The 22078-nt window shown below is 45.2% G+C and overlaps 1 protein-coding gene across 1 annotated transcript in view; it reads right to left on the bottom strand.

The window, feature by feature from the left end:
* Positions 1-1513: 1513 nt before the first annotated feature.
* Positions 1514-22078, bottom strand: part of LOC148902294 (mitogen-activated protein kinase kinase kinase 11) — a 34936-nt gene continuing 14371 nt past the window's right edge. Inside the window, exons 2-10 of the mRNA XM_088990702.1 lie at positions 14192-14372; positions 12880-13028; positions 10434-10609; positions 9375-9615; positions 7185-7301; positions 6600-6771; positions 6404-6516; positions 4587-5114; positions 1514-4403 (exon numbers count right to left, since the gene is read on the bottom strand). Coding sequence (XP_088846828.1) covers positions 3808-4403; positions 4587-5114; positions 6404-6516; positions 6600-6771; positions 7185-7301; positions 9375-9615; positions 10434-10609; positions 12880-13028; positions 14192-14372 — 2273 coding nt within the window. The 3' untranslated portion in view covers positions 1514-3807. The remainder of the gene's footprint in view (positions 4404-4586; positions 5115-6403; positions 6517-6599; positions 6772-7184; positions 7302-9374; positions 9616-10433; positions 10610-12879; positions 13029-14191; positions 14373-22078) is intronic.

Raw genomic sequence — 22078 nt, 5'->3', positions numbered from 1 at the left:
AGTTCTGATTCGGAAAAAAATCCTTTCTTGTTCCTCATGCAGTTATGAATATGATTGAAATAGTTCTGAAGAGAAAACCATAAGTGTGTGCGATCGATTAAAGAAGTCCTTCCGTATCAATTCGAGCCATGTATGACGAAACTGGTGAAGGACACAACATATGAACTATATATGAATCTATGTGAATTAGCAATATAAAATCAACTTGGGTGATATGTGGCCTATACGGAAATGAATCACAAATAATAAGCTACAAGATGTCAACATCCTTGCAGAATGTTTAATAGTTGTGCATGCAAAAAGTTGTTTAAACTTTCAAGATGAAAAGTTATGAACCTGCGTATGAATGGCCTTCTATACAATGGAGTTGATAATAAGAAAATCATAGTGAATCGCAATTCACATCAAATTGTGAATTTAATCCCGGGGTCAAGAAAAGCATTTGTGTTCGATTCAAAGAAAAGACTGACTGTCGAAATGATACATACCAGGTTTGACTGTCATCGAAGCGTCCTTTTGGCTTCACGAAAGAGCTTGGTCCCCGTTCTGAAGAATGTAATCATCTTTGGCTTGGAAGAGCTCCATTTTACTTATATACTTTCAACAAAATAATTTACGAGCTGGATGATTAGCCTTGAGAGGAGCAGAAACAACACGAGGATGACAGCGGTTTTCCATCGCTAACTCGTAGTTGTCCTTCGGCTGGTGCTCGATGGCTACGAGCTAACAGCAGCTAGATGTTTGTCCAATCGGTTTTCTCCACTATTATGGCGATTGCTCTCTTTCACCACTGGAAGCAAAAGGCTGAAAGGATGACAGCAGTTCTCCAAGCGCCAAATTGCTAACTCCGGTTAGCTTCCTCGTTCGCCTCCGCTGGTTCTCTACTGCTCTGGTCCGTTGGAAATGGCTGGCTTGTCCGCTGGGAATTTGTGTAAATTTACACCTTCTTTATGCGTGTTACCGCAATTGGCTGCCACATAACGATTCACCATCGTGTTATTTATGTAGTTTTCCTTATAATTTCACGATCAACACAGTGTTTTCAGACGAAACAAAGTACCCAAAATGCACCGTGTATCGCTTTGTCGGTCAGGGGCGTTCTTAATGTGACGTCACTTCTGGTATCGACATTAACTCAAAAAGAAGACTTCCAGAATATTCAGCACGAGTCTTAAAACATAAAAGATAGCAATATGCGGTGGAATCTTTGTAAAATGCGCTCAGTAGAAGTCATTTGAAATCTTCTTTTCCTTTCGGCTTTTCCCCTCAGGGGTCGCCACAGCGAATCAATGCCCTCCATCTATCCCGGTTTTGTGCATCCTCAGAAGTCATTTGAAATAATTTTACAAATTATGGACGCAACTTGTCCGAAGGTGTCGGTTATCCTTTAAAAAGTATCGTAATACACGAGAAATAATAAAAACATGTTCACACACAAAAATCCTCTTGGGATACGAAAACTATGAGATTTCTACAAATTCTCACAAGCTGAAATGAACATAAAACCGGCAGGTCACACAACAATGGAATTATTATTAAAAAAAACATGAATGACACCAATTGCATGATGGAAAAGAAAAATACAATAAAAGTAGACTTAAAGATGAGCACGTCAACTATGTTCAGCCTTTGATTTAAGACAAAAATTGCCCCCCAGCACAACCATCCCACAAAAAAAAAATCATACCAATATTCATCAATGGATCGATTGTCACAGAGAAGCAAACATTTTGAGCACCCGAACAAAAATGTATAAATAGTCCAGTGGAACTCGTCGTCGACTGTGTCCGAACATTTTCATCCAGTGTGTGACATAGAAAGCCATTTATAAATTATCCCCCATACTCCCTCCCCATCCCAATATATGAATTTCGACGCCTATACAGCATCTTGCATAGCGCGCACTATTGCTGAATTTGTAACATGCAAAACTAACATTCTTTTCAAGCACCTGAAAGAGATCTGCTACCGAACACTTTTGACATTTTCACATTGCTTTAAATGACCGCCCTTAAAAGAAAAATAAAAAATAATCCCTTTCCGCTGTGGGGAAAAAAAAAAAAGAAAATCGCATCGCCCCCAATTCTCCCATGCGGGACTTATTTGAACCGACAAGTATGGCGCGAGTGCCCCGAACTGCGATGTGAAACGCTCCTCTTTTGACACATTCAAACTAAAAATCTTTCATTTGTCCCTACCCATTTGGTAAAATCTGCCTCAGATGCTGCAACTCCATTTCAGGTGTTCTAGTAGGCTTTTCAGTGACATCAAATCAGAAGAATTTTCAAGGGGTAGAAATTCATCAAAGTAATTAAAAGAGAAGAGAAACGCTCAGTCAGGGTTTGAAGACAGTGACCATGCGTAAAAGTGGAAGAAAAAATGTCAGGAAAAGCCTAACAGAGCAGCTGAAGTTTATTCGGTGCGTACCGGAGGTACTTTATATCGTGGCAGGTGCGCCCACTCCCATTCCACGCTAGATTAAACGCGATCAATGACGGCGCAAATGTGTCTGTCAAAACCATGGTTGTCCCTCTGACATCACATTGCAATCAAGTCGGCCATTGTGGTCCAATGACGCTGATTTTTGGCCTTCAAAGCGTTCAATGACTCTCTTTCAGTTGCTTGACGCACACCTGTTATGTTAGTAGACACTGGGGTGTTTGGGGGAGGGACCAAATTATATGTTACATATGTTTAGAATGCTGATTGGGACTCGTTGGTCACGTGACAGCCATTTTAGACATCATTTGGACCCTCAGTTGAAATGGAATCAAGTTGGAATGGTGGCGAATAATTGTAGGATCCAATTGGACATTTGTTATATTGTCACAGTGGCCCTCTTTGGCATGTTGGTTTGGTGGGGGGAGGCAGGGAGAATTAATCCCCGACATTGTGCTGCAATGTTATCTCCTTCCAGAGTGGAATGCATGGCTCATGCTTTTTTTTCTGCTGGACACATAACACAACAAGTTGTGTTGAGCCCAATTGACAAATCAAAGCACTCCAGAATGTCCATGGTCCTTTTTTTTTTCAGTCCGCACAGAGGTAGAGGGAGATGACACAGAGAAACGCAATATCGAAATGGGTTCTCGGGGTTGCAAATTGTTGGAGATCCGACAAGACATGACACGAGGTGTGGGGGCAAAAAAAAACTATTATTGACTCAGTTTAGCATACCAAATGTTGTAAATAGTGAAGGTGCGCTTCATTTGCTTACCCTTACATTCGAGTTGTTCGGGGAATGTCAGTAAAGCCCCTGAAAATATATTTCTACTTTTTTGGCCACAAGCTAGCATTTCAGATGCCCAATCTAAATTAGGTCACTCATTTTTTATTACTATCATTTTATGTACTGTATGGTCTGAATGAAATGAAAAATCCTGTGGTGAGAAATGTTTCAAGTGGAGATATTGCTACAATATTTTCAGGATGAGCATTTTCTCGTGCAAAATGTTTTTTTTTCTTCACTTTGGTTCTGAGCCTGAAAGTGATTCATTGAATGTTTTTGTTCGTGAAGATAAAAAGATGAAAATTGTGGATATGCTTCAGGAGGGATGGACTTTTGCGATCGTTTTAATACGATTAAATCTCTGGGAGGGGGAAAAATATAAAAAAAAAATGCTTACTTTATATCACACGTTTTCATCCTCATTGCCGTTTAGTGATGGGGATTTACTGGATTATGTTTTTTTTAATATTAACCCCGACCCCCCCCCCGTCATGTCACGTGTTGGGCTCCATTAAAAACGTAGGACCAGGAGAAATTGAAGGGCAACTCTTGGGAAACCAAAGCGGTCTTTGCGGACTTCAGAAGCGGTCATCTCTGAGTTGCGTTGGGGACTTGAAGGGTTTGAGTCCCAGAGTCCGTCCAGGATGGACTCTCTCTTTGGTTCCGTCCAGGGTCTTCCCGCACACGGCCCAGCCCAAATCGACGAGGGACGAGTCGGCCGGGTTCAGCGGCGCGATGCGAAACGACGGCAGCGTCGGCGAGCCGTTGGCGGAGCACGGCGCCGAACGCGAGGTGGCGAAAGGCGGCGAGAAGGGGTCGAAAGGCGACACTTTATCCAAAGCGCACGACGGGTCGGCCCTGAGGGCGAAAGGGTCGCTGGCGGGGGAAGGGAAGGGCTCGTAATTGGCAAAGGGGTTCGTGGGGGAGGGCCGGAACTCCCCGGGGACGCTGTCCGAGCGCCTCGAAGTACGGCCCGGGGTGCCCCCCCCGGCGGAGATGAAGCTCCAAGCGTCGATGCGGGGCCGTATGGGCGACGGGCGGGGGCGAGGGATGACGCTGACCTCAAGGCGGCGGGTTTTGGGACTCCACAGGGCGGCGTTGGGGTGAAGCGATCCGGGGGCGGGGGGCTTTTCGTCCGAGTCCTGCGTGTCTTGGCAGAGGGGGAGGTCCAGAACTAGAAAGGACGCAAAGAATTTATTCAGATTAAAAATTCCCGATTTATAGCAGCAAAATGTTGAAAGGGGCTAAATGAATGATGACGAGGTGGGGAGGGGGGGGCATTTCTGAGAAATTTGGGTTGCCACGTGCATCTTTTCAAACATCATTGGGGAAATTCTTGTTAGCTTTGTTTACCCACCGAGCTGGGAGCCACGCAAGCCCGGACCGGACCTCCTCCTCCTGTCGCCCCGCTGCCCCCCCGAGCTCTCGGAACCCGCATCCCCATTGGCGGGGTGCGAGCCCGGGGGGTGCGTCCCGTGATCCTGTCCCGCCATGGGCGGCGCCTTCAGTTCTTGGCAGCGCAGGGCCAAATTCAAAAGCGGCTTGGGAAGCGGTTCGGAAGGGGAGAAGGTGATGAGGTCGTCCACGACGGGGGGGTCCCGAACGGGGGGCTTGGCGCAAGAGCCGTCCAAAAAGCAGGCGGCGCGCTCCTCGAGGGACGGGGGATGAGTTCGCGGGGGCACTTTCGGGGAGACGTCCAAGCAACGACCCAAGCCGATGGAGGCCAAGAGGGAGCCGCTGGCCAGCAGAGCGCCGTGGCTGCTCTTGATCGGGTTGAGGGGTCCCCTGTCGGGCCTGGGGGAGCCCGCCGGAGAACAGCCTCCTTCTTCGCTCCCCGATTCGCCGTGGTGGAGGAGAAGCCGTGGGGTGTCCTTCGACGGGGGGCCTGTGATAAACAACTCGGAGTCTTCAATCATTTGGAGATGGACACGTGCTGGAAAAACCATTTGCACTCAGACAGAAACAGCTAAAGAAACGGTTGCCAAATTGCATTTATTCATTCATCTCTCTATTCATTTATTCATGTATTTATTTCTTTTTTTTCCCGACCCACCCTTGCCAAAAAATGAATGACTGCAACATTCTATTTGAAATATTTTTTTAAATGGAAAAAGTTACATGTACTCAACATTTGAAATGAAACAATTTTGTTCCATTTTTGTAATTGTGCAAAAGCTTCATATTTCATTTTAGTACAGTGCTCGCTTTCAGGCCCTTTCAAAAACATTGCAACATTCTACTTGAAATCATTTTCAAATAAAAAATATTGATCATTTGAAATGAAAATACAATTTTGTAATTTTGCCAAATCTTTCACCATTTTCACTTTTTCTTAAAAAATTGATATACAAGTTATATTACATTGTATTACAGCGTTGCACTAGTTTTCAGTCCCCCCCAACAAAAAGAAACAAAATGGGTCTTTTGAATAAATCGAAGCTTCTAAGAATGTGATATACAGTGAGACCTCAACTTACGAACTTAATTGGTTCCCAGACAGAGTGTGTAAGGCGAAAAGTGTGTACCTCCAAAAAAAATTCCCATAGGAAACCATTAAAATGGGAATAATCCGTTCCCGGGTTTCCATAAAATATAGTTTTTAACTAAATAAGCCTTAAATCTACACACAACATATCTTATTCTATGTATAATAAATGTGCTATTGTATTGTAATGAAAGAAATACACTGCATTGTATCATAAAGTCACAAAGAGAGGCACATTACATGAGGACTGTCATTAAAGAAATAAACTGTGCTGTAAAATAAAGTTTTATTTACCTTTTTGTTGGTCGTTGATGGCTTATGGAAGGAGAGTCACCTTCCATAAGGACTGTTGGTAACTTAACCTCTGGTGCTGTTCGGTTGTGTGCTTCCGCCGAAGATCACTCCGCCAGCCGTGGTGGGTGTGTATTATGAAAATAGTGCTTATTATAAGGTTTATTTTCAGAAATTTGACGTTTGTAAGATGAAAAGTTTGTAAGATAAGGTGTTTGTAAGTTGAGGTCTCACTGTACCACCAATTAATTTTCAGAAAACCGTTTGTAAAATCAATGAAATGATTAAAAAGTCATTTTATGTTACGTTGCCTAAACAGTTCCTGAACCTTTTTGAAAATGTAGAAAAATCCACAGTCAATACTTTGTCTAGGAAGCAATGAATTGCAATTGAGTTACCGTTGTGAGCCAAGGGGGGCGTCGGCGTGGATGGCCTGTACTCCTCAAAGTCATCGTCGGCGTCCCCGTTCTCGCTGCAGTGGGACACCAACAGCTTGGCTCTCATCGACAAGCTGGTCATGTGACAGGAAGAAAAAAGGATTTGGGGCAATAAAAGTTGCAAACGGTTCTCGCTTTTCCAAAATGTGCGACACACCTGCTCTCCTGAGGACTAAGGCGCAGGACTTTGGGGCTCTTGGGGCTTTTCGGGCTCTGGGGCCTCCAGTGGGGGCCCAACTTTGGCTCTCCGTTGGCCTGCTTGTGGGACTGGACCTCCAGGGGCCACATTGGGCTCAGACCAAAGGTTCTGCTGCTCTCACCGGGACTGACTGCGAACAAACGGGAGCGTCGGGCTGAACGGAACAACGTGCGACTCAACGACTCCCTCAGCTGGAGCAGCCAAGTAAGTGCATGTAGAGGGAGGAAATGTCACAACAGGAAACGTGAAAAGCGACGAAGGGTGGGGTGGGGGGGCGCTGATCCTCACAGGAAGCCACAGAATATTTGCTTTGAAGCGGACTTTGGACAAAGAGCTTGGGTGAGAGGAAGCGGAAGGACATTGGGGAAGGCAGGTGGGACATTTGGGGAAAAGTGAAATAAAAATATGATGATGATGATGATGATGATTATGATTATTATTAAAGGAGGAAATGACGAGCGGGTGGTCACGCCACAGGCGGCAGGCAATGGACAGAACCCTCCGACGCTCTGAGAACAGGAATTGAAAGGAGAACCCACTCACGCTGGATGGCCCGGAAACGTGGGCCGAACGATGGCGAGGAGCCAGAGCCCAAATCGGGGGAGGTCCGCCTCTTCTCCAGGCCGGGGGACGCCTGCACTGTGATCTTGTGGATGAAATCTGAATAAATAACATAAAAAACACTCATAAGTAATTTGAGTTCAAATGTTTATTTTCTTTCCATCCTTTCTCAAGCTTGAGGGTCAGAATAATAACAAAAGAAAGGGCCTCAATCATTTCCACGCCTGGTACCTTGACACAATGATTTACTTTTTCTGATGCTGGAGTGTACTGGGCCCATGACAAAGGAAAACGGAGAGAGGAAATTCAAGAAGAAAGGCTGTCGGTGCAGATATGCCGGGAGGGAGTAAAAAAGGGAAAGGAGTGGGAGAGGGATACCTATAGAAAAAGCCAATGCATCCACCGACAGGAAGTGGCGAGGCGCGGTCGGCTCACACGCGGGATTTAAAAAAAACAATCTCTCATGGCCAAGCAAAACAAAAAGGACCGAATGCATCCGGTTGTTGGGTGTCGCTCTAGTGAGCAAAACGGAAGCCGCAAAGATGTTTACAACCGCTTTTAATGACCCATCAAATTGTAAATAAAGCATTTGTTTTCTAAGCTCCTTTCAAAACTCTCAAGGACACTTTACAGTCACTGGATCAGTTTTTCTGTGGGTGAGCAGCGGCAGCCACTCGTGCCAGCATTCACTCAACCCGGAAGTAACTCAAATAGATAGAAAGCTAGCTAGCTAATAATAACAAATTTGATTTATAAGTGCCTTTCAAAACTCTCAAGGACACTTTACAGTCACTGGATCAGTTTTTCTGTGGGTGAGCAGCGGCAGCCACACGTCTTAAGGACACTTTACAGTCACAGGATAATAGATGGCTAATAGCTAGCTAGATAGATAGCAAATAGAGAGCTAGCTAGCAGCTAGCAAAGACGATTGGTACTACTTTTTAAAAGTAGCGTGTTAGTTTCAAAGGTTTTGAAAGCATGAAACCGCACGTGCAATCACCTATTGAACACTTTCTGGGGCTGTGCATTCATCGTCTTGAGGGGAAAGCTGCCCCGATCAAGATGCACATTGACATGGTTTTTAGCCTTCTCTTGTTTCCCAGAAGGTTTGTAGGTGCAGGACATGAAAAGGGTGACTGCCCCGACCAATATGGTCACTATATTGACAAGCTTTTAAGCGTGCTTTTGTCTAGGATAAAGTTTGTTTATCCGGGACATGAAAACTACAACTGCCCCTCCCAAAATGCCTGCTATATTGACACATTTTTGTGCCTGCTCTTGTCTAATGCAAAGTTTGTTTTCCGAAAACATAAAAACAGCAACTGCCCGGACCAAGATGGCCACCATACTGACGCACTATTTAGCCTGCTCAATGTACGCTAAAATGTGTTTATCCGGGACATGAAAGCAGCGCAATTCGGAAACACATGACGAATTTGTGGACGGGACACTATTTTCTGTTTTGAATTGTCCATTACAATTATTAATATTATTGGTTTTTTTGTTCTTTTTTTAAAATTATTATTGTTCTTTACTTTGACATTTTTTTCCATTCAGAATTAATTTTTAGAGCTGGTTTCTTATTGCTTGATTTGGGTTGAAATTTTGGGCTACAGGTCACAAAAACTGACCAAATATTAGACCCCCATCATGCCTGGTGAAAAATATGATATTTTGAATACAGTAAAATCTCGTTATATCGATATCGGATATATCGATAGTCCCGGTTATATCGATACTATTTCTATGCACGCACGGAGAAAATTACATGCAAACAGGGTCGGATATATCGATAGTCCCGGTTATATCGATATTTTTTCGGACTCCCTTGAATATCGATATAACGAGACTTTACTGTATTTGAATATTTTGGCATGAAATGGGAGCCATACCCGTGAGGAATTTTTTAGAATATTTTGCATATTTGTCGAGTGAAACATAAAAACAAAGATCACCAAGTCATGTGGAATTAAGTAAACTACAATTCCACGAAAATGATCATAATGTATTTTGGAAAAAAAATTGTGTTTGATGATGTTTGTCATTATTATGTTTTTGTTCTGGATAACAACTTGGATGCAGTCAATCAAATTTCCAGTTTTTTTGTGTGTTTTTTTGGGGGGTATCTCAAAGCTGGACGACGCATAGTGCATAGAGTGAGCACAGGCAAACCTTGGGGCATGCTGATCTTTTCTCCGTTCTTGCTCTTGAGCTTGTGCTTCTTGAAGGTGCCTTTGCGCTTTTTGACGTTGGGCTTTTCTTGGTTCTGGTGCAGGATGAGGAGACTGAGCTCGCGCTCAAACACGTCCTGCTCCCACTGGGCCAACTGCTGCTCACGTTGACGCAGAAACTCCTCGTGGGACTTTTGCTCCAACGCCGCGCGCTTCAGTTCCTCCTCGCGACATCGCAGCTCCTGAAGGGGGAACAAGCGGGGAGGTTGGCCAGTTTCAGGATAGAGTGCGCAAAATAAATTGTAATTTATTTTGAAATAAAGTTTTGAGAACCACTGGTATTTTATTTAGGGCTTTTGTGAAGATCTATCCATCCTTCCATTTTTCGGACCACATTATCAACCTCTGTGTTGCAACGGGTACGGGAGTCTATCACAGCAGTCTTTGAAGACTGGTTGCTCACCAATCGCAGGGCACACAGAGATGAACAACCTGTGGGAGGAAAGCAGTCCCCCAGAAAACCCATCCGGGAACGAGGGGAAATTCCATACAGGAAGGCTAGATCTAGGATCAAACCTGGTACTTCTGTTCACTAAAGTCAAGAAGCTAACCAGTTCTCCAGCAGGCCGCCGATTACGAAGATGCAACACTGAATTCAATTCAACATGAAGCTAATTCTGATTTGAAATGAAAAGGTGTTTGGTCCACTTTAAAGGGCTCAAGGGTGGCCTCAAACGGCTTTTTACGTGCGTGTGAATACACACAAAGGTACACCAAACAACCAGGGAGAGAGTCACTTGTTGGAGGTGGTCATTGGTACGCTTAGCTACAGGTCAATTTACAAAAACCTGTCTGTCTGGACCAAATCCAGGATTAATGAAACGTTTAGGCCTTTAGGGGCCACCTTAGCCGTGGGAACTATTAGCCCGAACTTGATCCCAAATTAATTTTAACCCCCAGTAGAACGTCTCGAAATGGCAACGACAAGATCTGGCAGAGATCTGGCAACGTGAAAACGGATCGGGGATGCTTGATGTGATCCCAATTCGAGTGTCCGTGCCTTTTCCTTAGCGCGAAGCTCATCAAACATGTCCTGGATCTCCAGCTTCCAGTCCTCCTGCAGCGAGTGGAACGAGTCCTGCGGCATCTCCTCCATCACCTGCTGCTCCAGAGCCGTCAGCTGAGCCAGGATGGAACCAAAGTTGGGTCTGCGATGGGGGTCCTGGTCCCAGCACTCTGCGTCGCAAAGCAAAACTGATGTGAAAAGAAATCCCCCTACCCTGCACCGGTTTCACTTCTTTTGTTTTCAAGCTGCGATTTCGATGCTTGAATGCCTGAATGAGGAAGTGGTGATGTGATTCATCCACGGACAGAAAAATGTGATTTGTGCACTCGTGGCGGTTAAGTGCAAACGTTTGAAGCCACTCATTCGCCAATATATTTTGTTGTCTTGACGACGCTGATCGATTGGTGACGTTGTTCAATCCAGATTCTTTCATCTGAGGCTGAATGACCATCATGTACGTTATTTTGGAGCCAGCCAATACTCCATGAAGCGTCTCCAGTTGGTCCACAATGCCGCCGCTCACCGCTTGACAGGTACTCGTAAGAGGGAGCATTTCATTCTCAAATCTGGAATCCCTCCACCGACTCTCTCTACATTTTTAGAGATCTTTTGAAGATCCAACTAGTGTATTTTCCAGACTATAAGGCACACCTTAAAGGACAACCGACGTCACTTTTTTGTTTTTTAACTGACACCAGAAAAACGGTTTATAGCATCTGAAATACCCAAAACACGCAGTATGATATTTTTAGTCAAATGCAAAACAACAATAAAAATGACTTAAAGTGTCCAAAATCTGCAAAAAATTGAGCATTTTCAGAAAGTCCCGCCCCCAGTTTGTGACGTCACGCCAAGACGTCTTGCATTGCTAGTGAATCAAAACAATGGCTTCAGATTCGGAGAATATGCTTTCTTGTTCCACATCCAGTGATGAATATGATTCAAATAGTTCTGAAGAGGAAAGTAATACATGTTTGCAATCGATTAAAGAATTTATTTGTGCCATTTTGAGGCAACATTGGGGGAAAATCTCTCACCCAAAAAAAGAGGCACAAAATGGCGACCTCCTGTGGCCACCTCTGTTTCCACAGGCTGATAAATTCCTTATATGGCGGTTGGACGCCCTATTCTGTACACTGTACCTCTCTGAGCTCCTTTGCACTCGCCTAGTGCAGGGGTCGGGAACATATGGCTCGCGAGCCTTATATGGCTCTTTTGATGATTGCATATGGCTCGCCGATAAAACTAAAATATGTATTTACTTTTTCGTTTTGTCGTTTTTTTTTCGCCGTTCATTTCCCGTTGGCGCTGCAGTTGGCAGAAAGTGCAATATTGATTGGATGACACTGACCTAGAATGGCCGAAAGCGCCATGTGGATTGGATGATAGTGGCCGTCATGTTGAAACAGGTAAACGCCCCTTTAAATGAGCCCTACGAGTGCACTTCAGCGTGAATGCACCGGTGTGTGAGCGCGGGCGTCTGCGGAAGTCTTCAAGCCGGCTTTTCGATCACCGAATGCGGGCGTGCACGGGGGAATCTCGGCCTGTGCCTTTTGAAATATTTTCAAAGTGTTTGAGCTCCAGCAAGACGGCGAGGAGAGAAAATGTTCTGATTCTAATTTGCAATGAAACAATACCATCGATGAAACAGTCGAACGTCAGTGACATTTTAACAACCCCCATGTTAACGTTAGCATCGATATACTTCTGCGAGAAGTAGATTGCAGATAGCAAGTGTGGAAGCTTATGAGCCGTGTGCAGGCTAACTAGCAGTAACTTCGCCTCTGGACCGGCAAACTGAATTTCATTCCGATCGTTTTCCTGGATTTTTACCAAACACGAGGAACGGAAAACCATTCATGTTAACGGTGAGTACTATCACAAAGTTATTTTAAATAATGCATTCTGATATTTTGTTGAAAAGTGTCCGCGTGCGCACGCGAGCGTTTGTATGTGCGCGCGCGTACGCGAGCGTTTGTATGTGCGCGTGCGTGTGGCTCTCGCTGAAAAACATTTCTAAATATTTTACTTTTATGGCTCTCTTAGTCAAAAAGGTTCCCGACCCCTGGCCTAGTGACTCAGGGATGCGGACCAGATATTATTAACAGTATCAAGAACTAAGGAGGGCCGAGGGTTTTACAATGCCGGTCCCTCTCTTTCGGAATCACCGCATTCGGCAAGCCCCCATCTTCAAAACTCGCCCCAAAACGAATTTCTATTCTTTGGCTTTTGACTCAGCATGACTCCAACACGGCTGTTTTTGTGCTTTCTACGTTCTTTGTTCTTAATTTATTGTTGGAAAGATAATATTTGCTCCACGTACAGCTTTTGTGATTGTTTTAAAGCGCTCGAGAAATTGTGATACTTCATGAAGTTCCTGTGAGGGTTGTGCCATCGAAAGCATTCCAAACAAATTAAAGACGCAATAGACGGGACCCACCTGACATCAGCTGAGCAAAGGGTTCCGGACACGTGGAAGGGATGGGCAATGTCAGCTTGTTGACGGCCACGCCGTAAGCTACGGCCAGTCCGTCGATGCCTTTGTAGGGCGCCTCTCCCGTCAGGAGCTCCCACAAAAGAACGCCATAACTGCGCGAGGAACACGACAATTTGTTATTGGGGAAATTGTGCAGCTATTCGGGTCTTGTTTATTGAGGGCAGATTAGATTGACATGGCAACGCACCGAGGCTCGAATTGGGATGGATAAAAATTTTTGGATTTTTGGGTGAATCTTTGATGAACCCAAACAATAACATAAAAGAATGTCATAAAATAAAAAAAACGAACTAATTAACACATTAAACTGTTAATTAACAAAATATCAAATTAATTTACCAACTAATTAACCAACTAACCAGCTAAATAGCTAACTAACTAAATCAATAAACTAATAAATGAAAAATAAATACAGAAACAACTACATAAAAAATTAATGCGCTTTAATCAGTATCTTTCCTCGTCTTTTTTTTTCTTTTATATTGGCTGCGCACAGTGCTGTCGTCATCAGCAAAGCACACACAGCAACGTTGAATGGAAGAGCCTCACAACTTGGATGTCACACACTGTCAATTATCTTTTGTCCAAGCACTGCGGAGATGGAACTAAATGCAGAGTGTACAAACTCTAACCCTTTTTTTGTTTTTCTCCCCCTTCTTATTTTGTGCTCTAATTACAACTTGTGTGGCACGCCGGCACGCAGAGAGGCAACTCGGCGGCTCGGCCCTTTTTTTTGGGGGGGGCGCTAGTCCGCCATGTGAGAAGAAACAGCAGAGCAACCATGACTCTTTCATTATAGGAGGTGGCTGTTTTGACCGAGGGAGCGCAAATGGTTCGCAGACGTGTGGAATTTGGTTTAGATGCTCTCATTTTCAATGTGTTTCAACAAAAGCTAAAATTAGCATATTATTGTTCGCGTTGCGAGTACTTGTGATAGTCAGGGGCACGACAACCGCATCGCAGGTCAGACTTTGGACACCCCTGCGCTAAGCGAACGCATGATTTGCATGCTTGCACTAATTCGATTGTCACGCACAAGCACACGATGCATCGATTCGGAGACAAAGGGCACTACTTTCTGGGTCAATACGAGAGACAATGGCACACACGGCCCACAACAAAGCGCGACGCCGCTCTCTGAAAAGACGTCCAGCCATCATCATCCTCCATCCGTCGGCAAATTGCTCTTCCAATCGGGTCCACGAATCACAAACGCGCTCAGGTGGACGTTGATGAAGAAAAAAATCAAACACACCTCCAAACGTCACTGCCCTTGGAGAACGTGGATGACTTGATAACCTCAGGGGCCATCCAGGCGTAGGTGCCGGCCGTGCTCATCTTGGTGGTCTTGTGCCACTCCCTGGCCAGGCCAAAGTCGGTGATTTTGAGCGTCAGAGCCTCCATGCATTCGTTCTCAATGGGCTGAGCCAGAAGAACTGCGGCGGAGAAACAAGACGTTAACGACACGCGGCCGAAACCTTGCACAACTCGAAAGTAACACACCCATAAATGACGGTCAATGGATGAATACCATGCTAATTTTAAATGTATTTATTTATGTTTTTTTATTTATCCATTTATTAATTTAGATATTTGTTTATTTAGTTAGTTAATTTTTTCCATTTATTTCTTCATGTATTTTACCATTTGTTTAGTTAGTTATGCTTATTTGTTCATTTATTTATATGTAAATATGCATTGTATGTACTATATTGTATTTAGCAATTTATTCATTTATTTTTTCATTCACTAATCCATCTATTTATTAATTAATTCAGCTATTTAATTTGTTTAGTAAAAATCTCTCTCTTTCTATCTTTCTCTCTGTGTATATATATATATATATATATATATATATATATATATATATATATATATATATATATATATATATATATATAAAAATCCTCGTCTCACCCACCATGGGTGGTGTCTGTCCCCATTTCAGCTCGGGTCCTCTACCAGAGGCCAGGAAGCTTGAGGGTTCTGCGCAGTATCCGTGCTGTTCCCAGCACTGCGCTTTTCTGGACCGAGATATCCGATGTTGTTCCCGGGATCTGTTGCAACCACTCGTCGAGTTTGGGGGTCACTGCCCCAAGTGCTCCGACCACCACAGGCACGACTGTCACCTTTACCTTCCAGGCTCTCTCCAGCTCCTCTCTGAGCCCTTGGTATTTCTCGATTTTCTCATGTTCCTTCTTTCTGATGTTCCCATCACTCGGGACCGCTACATCCACGACAACGGCTTTCCTTTCCCCTTTATCTATGACCACGATATCTGGTTGGTTGGCCATTACCATCTTGTCAGTCTGTATCTGGAAGTCCCACAGGATTTTTGCTCGGTCATTCTCCACCACTTTGGGAGGTGTTTCCCATTTTGACCTTGGGGTTTCCAGTCCATACTGCGCACAGATGTTTCGGTAGACTATGCCAGCCACCTGGTTATGGCGCTCCATGTAGGCTTTCCCTGCCAGCATCTTACACCCTGCAGTTACGTGTTGGATTGTCTCAGGTGCCTCTTTGCACAACCTCTATGGCTCTGGTGTTCAGGGCCTGCTCTTGGGCAGCCAGGATGAGTGCCTCTGTGCTGTCCTTTAGGCCAGCCCTCTCTAGCCACTGATAGGACTTCTTGAGATCAGCCACTTCTGCTATGGTTCGGTGGTACATCCCGTGTAGGGGCTTTTCCTCCCATGATTGTCCCTCTTCCAGCACCTCATCCTCTGTTCCCCATTGACTGAGACATTCTCTGAGTACATCATCCGTTGGAGCCTTCTCTTTGATGTATTCATGGAGCTTGGATGTTTCATCCTGGACAGTGGCTCTCACACTCACTAGTCCCCGGCCTCCTTCCTTACGGCTTGTGTACAGTCTCTGGGTGCTGGACTTGGGATGGAACCCTCCGTGCATGGTGAGGAGTTTTCGGGTCTTAACATCCGTGGTCTGAATCTCTTCCTTTGGCCACCTTATTATTCCTGCAGGGTATCTGATCACTGGCAGGGCATAGCTGTTTATTGCCCGGGTCTTGTTCTTGCCATTGAGCTGGCTTCTGAGGACTTGCCTCACCCGCTGGAGGTATTTGGTCGTAGCCGCTTTCCTTGTTGCTAATTCGAGGTTGCCATTGGCCTGTGGTATACCGAGGTACTTGTAGCTGTTTTCAATGTCTGCTATTGTTCCTTCAGGGAGTGAGACCCCTTCAGTGTGAACTACCTTGCCCCTCTTAGTCACCATCCGACTACATTTCTCCAGCCCGAATGACATTCCGATATCACTGCTGTAGATCCTGGTTGTGTGGATCAGGGAGTCTATGTCCCTTTCGCTCTTAGCATACAGCTTGATGTCATCCATGTAGAGGAGGTGACTGATCGTAGCTCCATTTCTGAGGCGGTATCCATAGCCTGTCTTGGCGATTATCTGGCTGAGGGGGTTCAGTCCTATGCAGAACAGCAGTGGGGAGAGTGCATCACCTTGGTATATGCCACATTTGATGGACACTTGCGTTAGTGGCTTGCCATTGGCTTCAAGTGTGGTTTTCCACATCCTCATCGAGTTTGCAACGAAGGCTCTCAGGGTCCTGTTGACCTTATACAACTCCAAGCATTCATTGATCCATGTGTGTGGTATCGAGTCATATGCTTTCTTGTAATCAATCCAGGCTGTGCACAGGTTGGTATGTCGGGACCTGCAGTCTTGAGCGACTGTTCTGTCAACCAGCAGCTGATGTTTGGCACCTCTAGTATTTCTACTAATGCCTTTCTGTGCTTTGCTCATGTATTGATCCATGTGTCCACTTATCTTAGCCGCAATGATGCCTGACATGAGCTTCCATGTTGTGGAGAGACAGGTTATTGGCCGATAGTTGGAAGGAACTGCCCCCTTTGAGGAATCCTTCATGATCAGGATTGTTCGCCCTTCGGTTAGCCATCCTGGGTGAGTCCCATCCATCATCAGCTGGTTCATTTGTGCTGCTAGGCGCTCGTGGAGAGCTGTGAGTTTCTTTAGCCAGTAGGTGTGGACCATATCCGGGCCTGGTGCCGTCCAGTTTTTCATACCTGAGACTCTTCCTTGTATATCTGCCGCTGTGATGGTAACTGGGTTCTGTTCAGGGAGGTTGCTGTGCTCCTCTTTCAGAGTCACCAGCCATTGTGCACTGCTGTTATGTGCGACCTCCTTCTCCCATATGCCTTTCCAGTATCTTTCAGTTTCCAGCCTTGGAGGGTCTGCTCTGCTGTTAGAACCCTGCCACTGAGCGTACACTTTCGCAGGTTGTGTTGCGAACAGCCTGTTTATTCTTCTGGCCTCATTCTCTTTCGTGTACCTCTTTAGGCGACTGGCCAAGGCCTGGAGCCTTTGTTTGGCAGTTTCGAGTGCTTCAGGTATGGTTATCTGCATGTACCTCTTGGGTATTGGCCTTTTATTCACACCTCTCTGGGTCTCCGTCAATTGACTCACATCTTTCCGAGCCGCCTTGATCTTGGCCTCCAACCGTCTTTTCCATGGTGGGTAATGAATCTCGTGGCTCTTGTAGCCAAGCATGTCTAGGATCACTGATGCTGAGGTGTATATCAGCTCATTGGTTTCCGTGATCGTTCCGGTCGGGATCGTTCTCAGTGCTGCATTCACAGTTTCCATGAGACTTTCAGGTGGTACTTCACATAGCCGTTGTAATCGGTGCCTTCGTTGCCCAGTTTTCATTCTTGCCATGATCTTATCTCTCAGGTCATTTGCTGCCTCGCTCAGCATTTCATTTATTGGGGCTGGCTTCCCAATCTCATTATTCATTGGGGCTTGCCTCCCAATCTCTGGTTGAACCTCTTCCTGTGATGTGGCAGCCTGGGGCCCTTCACCTCGGAATTTGTGTTGTACCTCATCAATCTCAAGTTGTGATAGCAATTGCCGTTTGTGGATATTGGAACACTGAGCTACTAGTTGTTTCGTGGTCAACCGTGACTGTGGGTTTCGAAGTAACCATTCAGCCCCCATTCTCCGCATGTAACCCCTCTGACTAGGGTTGCTTGAGTAGTAGCATTCCAACAGAGCCATGTTATCGCATCTCGTCCATCTCCGCTTTGTTCCAGTAGCCCATTTTTCATCAGGGTGCTCTGGTTCCCCAGCACCTGACGCAGACCTTGTTTGGCCGGGCGACGTCTGAGCCGGCATGTCATTCCATTTATTGTCTCTCATCATTGTATGAGGTAGGCATTAGCGTGAAGGGTCTTGCCCAAGGACCCACACTGGATGATGTCATTGTGCTCATTTTCTCTGCCACAAGTGGGATTCGAACCCTCGTCTCCCATATGCCAAACGGATGCATTATCAACTGAGCTATCCAGCCGCTATATATATATATATATATATATATATATAATTTATTTATTTATGCATTTTCCAAATTTGTTTGTTTGGTTGGTTAGTTGTTTAATTTGTTCGTTTATTTATTTAACAATTCATTTGTTTAATTATTTATTTTTTATGTATTTCTTAATCTATCTGGTTGGTTAGTTAGTTAGTTAATTAGTTAAGGCCATCTCCAATGTAAAGTATAAGAAACTATCACACACTGATGCAAAAAGATCCACTCCATGAGAACTCTGCATGCCAGCCCAGAGATGAATAAAAACAAGTTGAAGCGATAAAGCCACAACCCCAATTTCTTTTTTCACGTTCAGATTTCCTACAGCTTTGGCGCCATCGTGTGGCACGATAATATGCAAAATGCCACAAAGTGTTGACTTTTAGAAGTGGACCCCATTTTTTTGTGTGATTTTCTGATGCACTGGCTGACATCCGGCGTTACTGGTGCTCGCTTTGCGCAGAGGCCCAATTTTTGACGTCACAAAAAAATGCATTACAAGAGGTTTTTTTGTCCGCTCTGGGTGTGTGTGCGCCTGCATGTGTGTGTGTGTGTGTGTGTGTGTGACTGTTGCAGGGTGGGAGCGATGCAGACTTGCAAACACAGGCACGCCACCGGACAACAAAATGACATTCAGCAACCTCAGCACACATTCTTCTTCTGCTTCCTGAGTCAGGGCGGGGAGGGTGGGGGGGATAACCCGTGGGTCAGCGTTTAGTCACTGCGGGAAAATTGAATTCATATCAAATGGAGACCCTGCGACAGTTTCGTGCCTATTTTTGACTCATACGACTCCAGGGTGTGCATAGCGGCAGAGGAGAACGGCCCCTAATCGCCCCCCCAACCACAACCTGACGCATCTTGCCCGGACAGCACACCCGATGGCGCGATAAAGGAGCCGAAACAACAATGTCGTCTACTCAAACGACCGATCGCCATGGTGACAGGAGTGCGTTTGTTATTGTTTTTCGCAGGAGCGACGGCGTGTCGGTTCTCAGACGGACTCGACAGGCCATATGAGGCAGCCTCTGGCGATCCAATTCTCGAGATTTGGTGACACAAGCAAGTCTGTGATTCATGATGGGATACTTACAGGGAACTCAGACGTCAATTCCAGCGTCATGCCTTTTGGCGGAAGTTGAGTACAAAGCCTACAGCGGTGGCTCTTGGTTGTCGTTTTCTTTCCTGTTCAAATTTTGCTTTCAACGCACGTTTCAAATGCTTTTCCAAGCCTTTACACATGCCTCTTTCGGTTCTCGTTTGGTGCCAATCTGGCCTTCCAATTTCTTAGTAATTTTTTTGTGGAGGTCTGTTGTTGCAAATACTTTTGCTCCCATAAAAAGTGGGAGGCCTCAAACAAAAGGTTCTATGTTCCGAGTCGTTGAACACACCTTAATGTAAACGCCAGGAAATAAAAACCGGGCCGCAGAGTTGTTGTCTAAAATTCATCTTTTGATCCGAACCCTGAATGCTATTAGGAGACCAAAAACAAAAATAAAAACTAACAAACAAGAAATGTAATAGACTTTGCCATTCCAATATACAGTGATACCTTGGCTTACGAACTTAATTGGTTCACAGACAGAGTGTGTAAGTCGAAAAGTGCCGCAGATGGGGGGAAGAACCCAAAGACCGGTCGATATAAGAAAAATGCCATTGTCAGCACTGCCGGTAGATGTTCAGATTATTCAAATGATCTTAAATACCGTGCAATCGTTTTGGCTCAAAGTCATTCCAGAGGACACGGAGGACTCTTTACCCCCCACGTCACATACTGGCCATCCCGTCAGCTCTTAAAGACCCCTCTCTCGTCTCGCCTTTCCCCTCCCTGCTTCGCCTCGCAATCGTAGGCGAGTGAAGCATTCCGACCAGGGCAGGGGTTTTCCCCGGGAAGAACTGGAGCTTTGTCCCCCGCCCCAGAGTGACGAGGCCGAGGGCTGACAGACAGCCCGGCAACCTCTGACCAAGCCGAGTGACGAGGCGGAGCCAAATTTGTTCGAGTAGACAAGACGGACCCTTGCAGGTGTGGAGTATTCACTTGAGTAGTCACTGATACGGACACTAGGTACAGATACCCCGACAACACGGATGTCAGTCATTTTTTGCCACGGGCCATATTGTCATTACGGATTCCTCGTTCTCCTTTATGAAATTGGGGAACCCATTACAATGTTTAATCCCTTCCACATATTACAATCTGAACGCATGATAGAGAATAGAATAAAAGTTATCATGTTTAAAAGTTTCATGCTGTTGCATGCTTAGTTGGCCGAACACAAGGCCCACGATGGAAGCACAGAAAATCTGGGGTCTATCTGAGGCGAACAGACACAGACTGTTAAACTGTCATCCTCAGGTAGGAGATCTGGTCTTGGGCGGAATTTAGGATTTAAACTCCTTCACAGGAAGAGCTTATTTGTCAGGTTACAAATCTATCAGTTCATGGAAATACAACCCAGTAAAATGTTTATGTTCTGTTGGTTTATGGGTGTTGGTGCTTGTACGATGGGACATCCAGGGGTGTGGTATTCAAATCAAGAAGACTGTGTTTTACTAACGTATCACTTAAATTGTCATATACTCCCAACAAATAGCTTGGCAGAGGGCTGCAGAGGTTGGACATCGGTATAAGAAGTGCACACAAAGTGGCTTTATGAAAACTGCCGGCAGGAAAAGACAATCTTCCTGTGTTTGAGCCTTTGTTTACCGTATCCGAACAAACATCTCTGACAACGCACAACAAATGAATGAATAACTAGTTTTCAAATCTGAAGTGAAGAATAATGACGGTTATTGTGGTTTACATGGAACAATTTGAAAATTTGGTTCGGACTTTAGCAAGCATCATGGAGTTCGATTTGATTTTGCGGGCCAAATAAAATGATGTGGCGGGCCTTGACTTTGACACCGGTGCCCTACTCGTTCTGATACAATAAGAATAGAACATTTTGAACCAAAATTTCATTTTGACGCTCATGATGTGCCAAACATTTTTTTAGTTTGTAGTATCAGCATCCTTCGATACCTTGGTATCAGCCCGATACCATCGGCACTCGCCCCGCCCTAGATGCGTGGCCAACCATGACCATCAAGAAACGCACGCACGCACACGCAAAATCGTATGGATGAAGTAAACTGGAGAGCTTTGTCCCGTGAGGAAGGCCACTCAAATTCCCGAGGAATGCACCCATCAATGATTCTCTGGGCAAAGTATCTCGGCCAGGGGGTGCCCTAAAAAACGGTCACTTATTAACAAACGTGTGTGTGGAGACACAACCTTTGCTCAGCACTTGGCCGAGGAGGTGACTCTCCCCCCCTCCGCCGTGCCACCGTTCCAATCCAAGATGGCAAAGTGTTCTAAACAACAAGACAAAGCGAAAAACAGGAAAGTCCCTTTTTAAAGCAATCGCGTTTGCGTTCGTGCCACATCTGGAGAGGCGAAATGACACATGCGTGCAATATGGCGCTCCGCGACTGCTCCTCAGTTGTTTACGGTCATATAATTGTGACCTTGTCGGGAAGCGACGGCACTATCTCTCCGGCAGGAAAGGAAAGCGCCGTGGAACTGAGGATTAGGAAGAAGTCAAAAGGTGAGAAGGACACTGAGCCTCGAGCAGAAAAGGCTCCTATTGCCCCCCCATCCTTCACCCTTGTTTGTGATCTTGTGATCGGCACTGTGCAGAAAATAGCCAAGGCAAATTTGCAGATGGGCAAAGTATTGTTTTCAAAGAGTGAAGATTGGGATATATTTGTTTACATATATTTGCCAATGTTGCCTTTCCAACATATCGT

This window comes from Hippocampus bargibanti, linkage group LG02 (assembly GCF_051943395.1).
Source record: "Hippocampus bargibanti isolate YZ-2025 linkage group LG02, ASM5194339v1, whole genome shotgun sequence".
Taxonomy (NCBI): domain Eukaryota; kingdom Metazoa; phylum Chordata; class Actinopteri; order Syngnathiformes; family Syngnathidae; genus Hippocampus; species Hippocampus bargibanti.
This window is presented reverse-complemented; position numbering and strand designations above follow the sequence as displayed.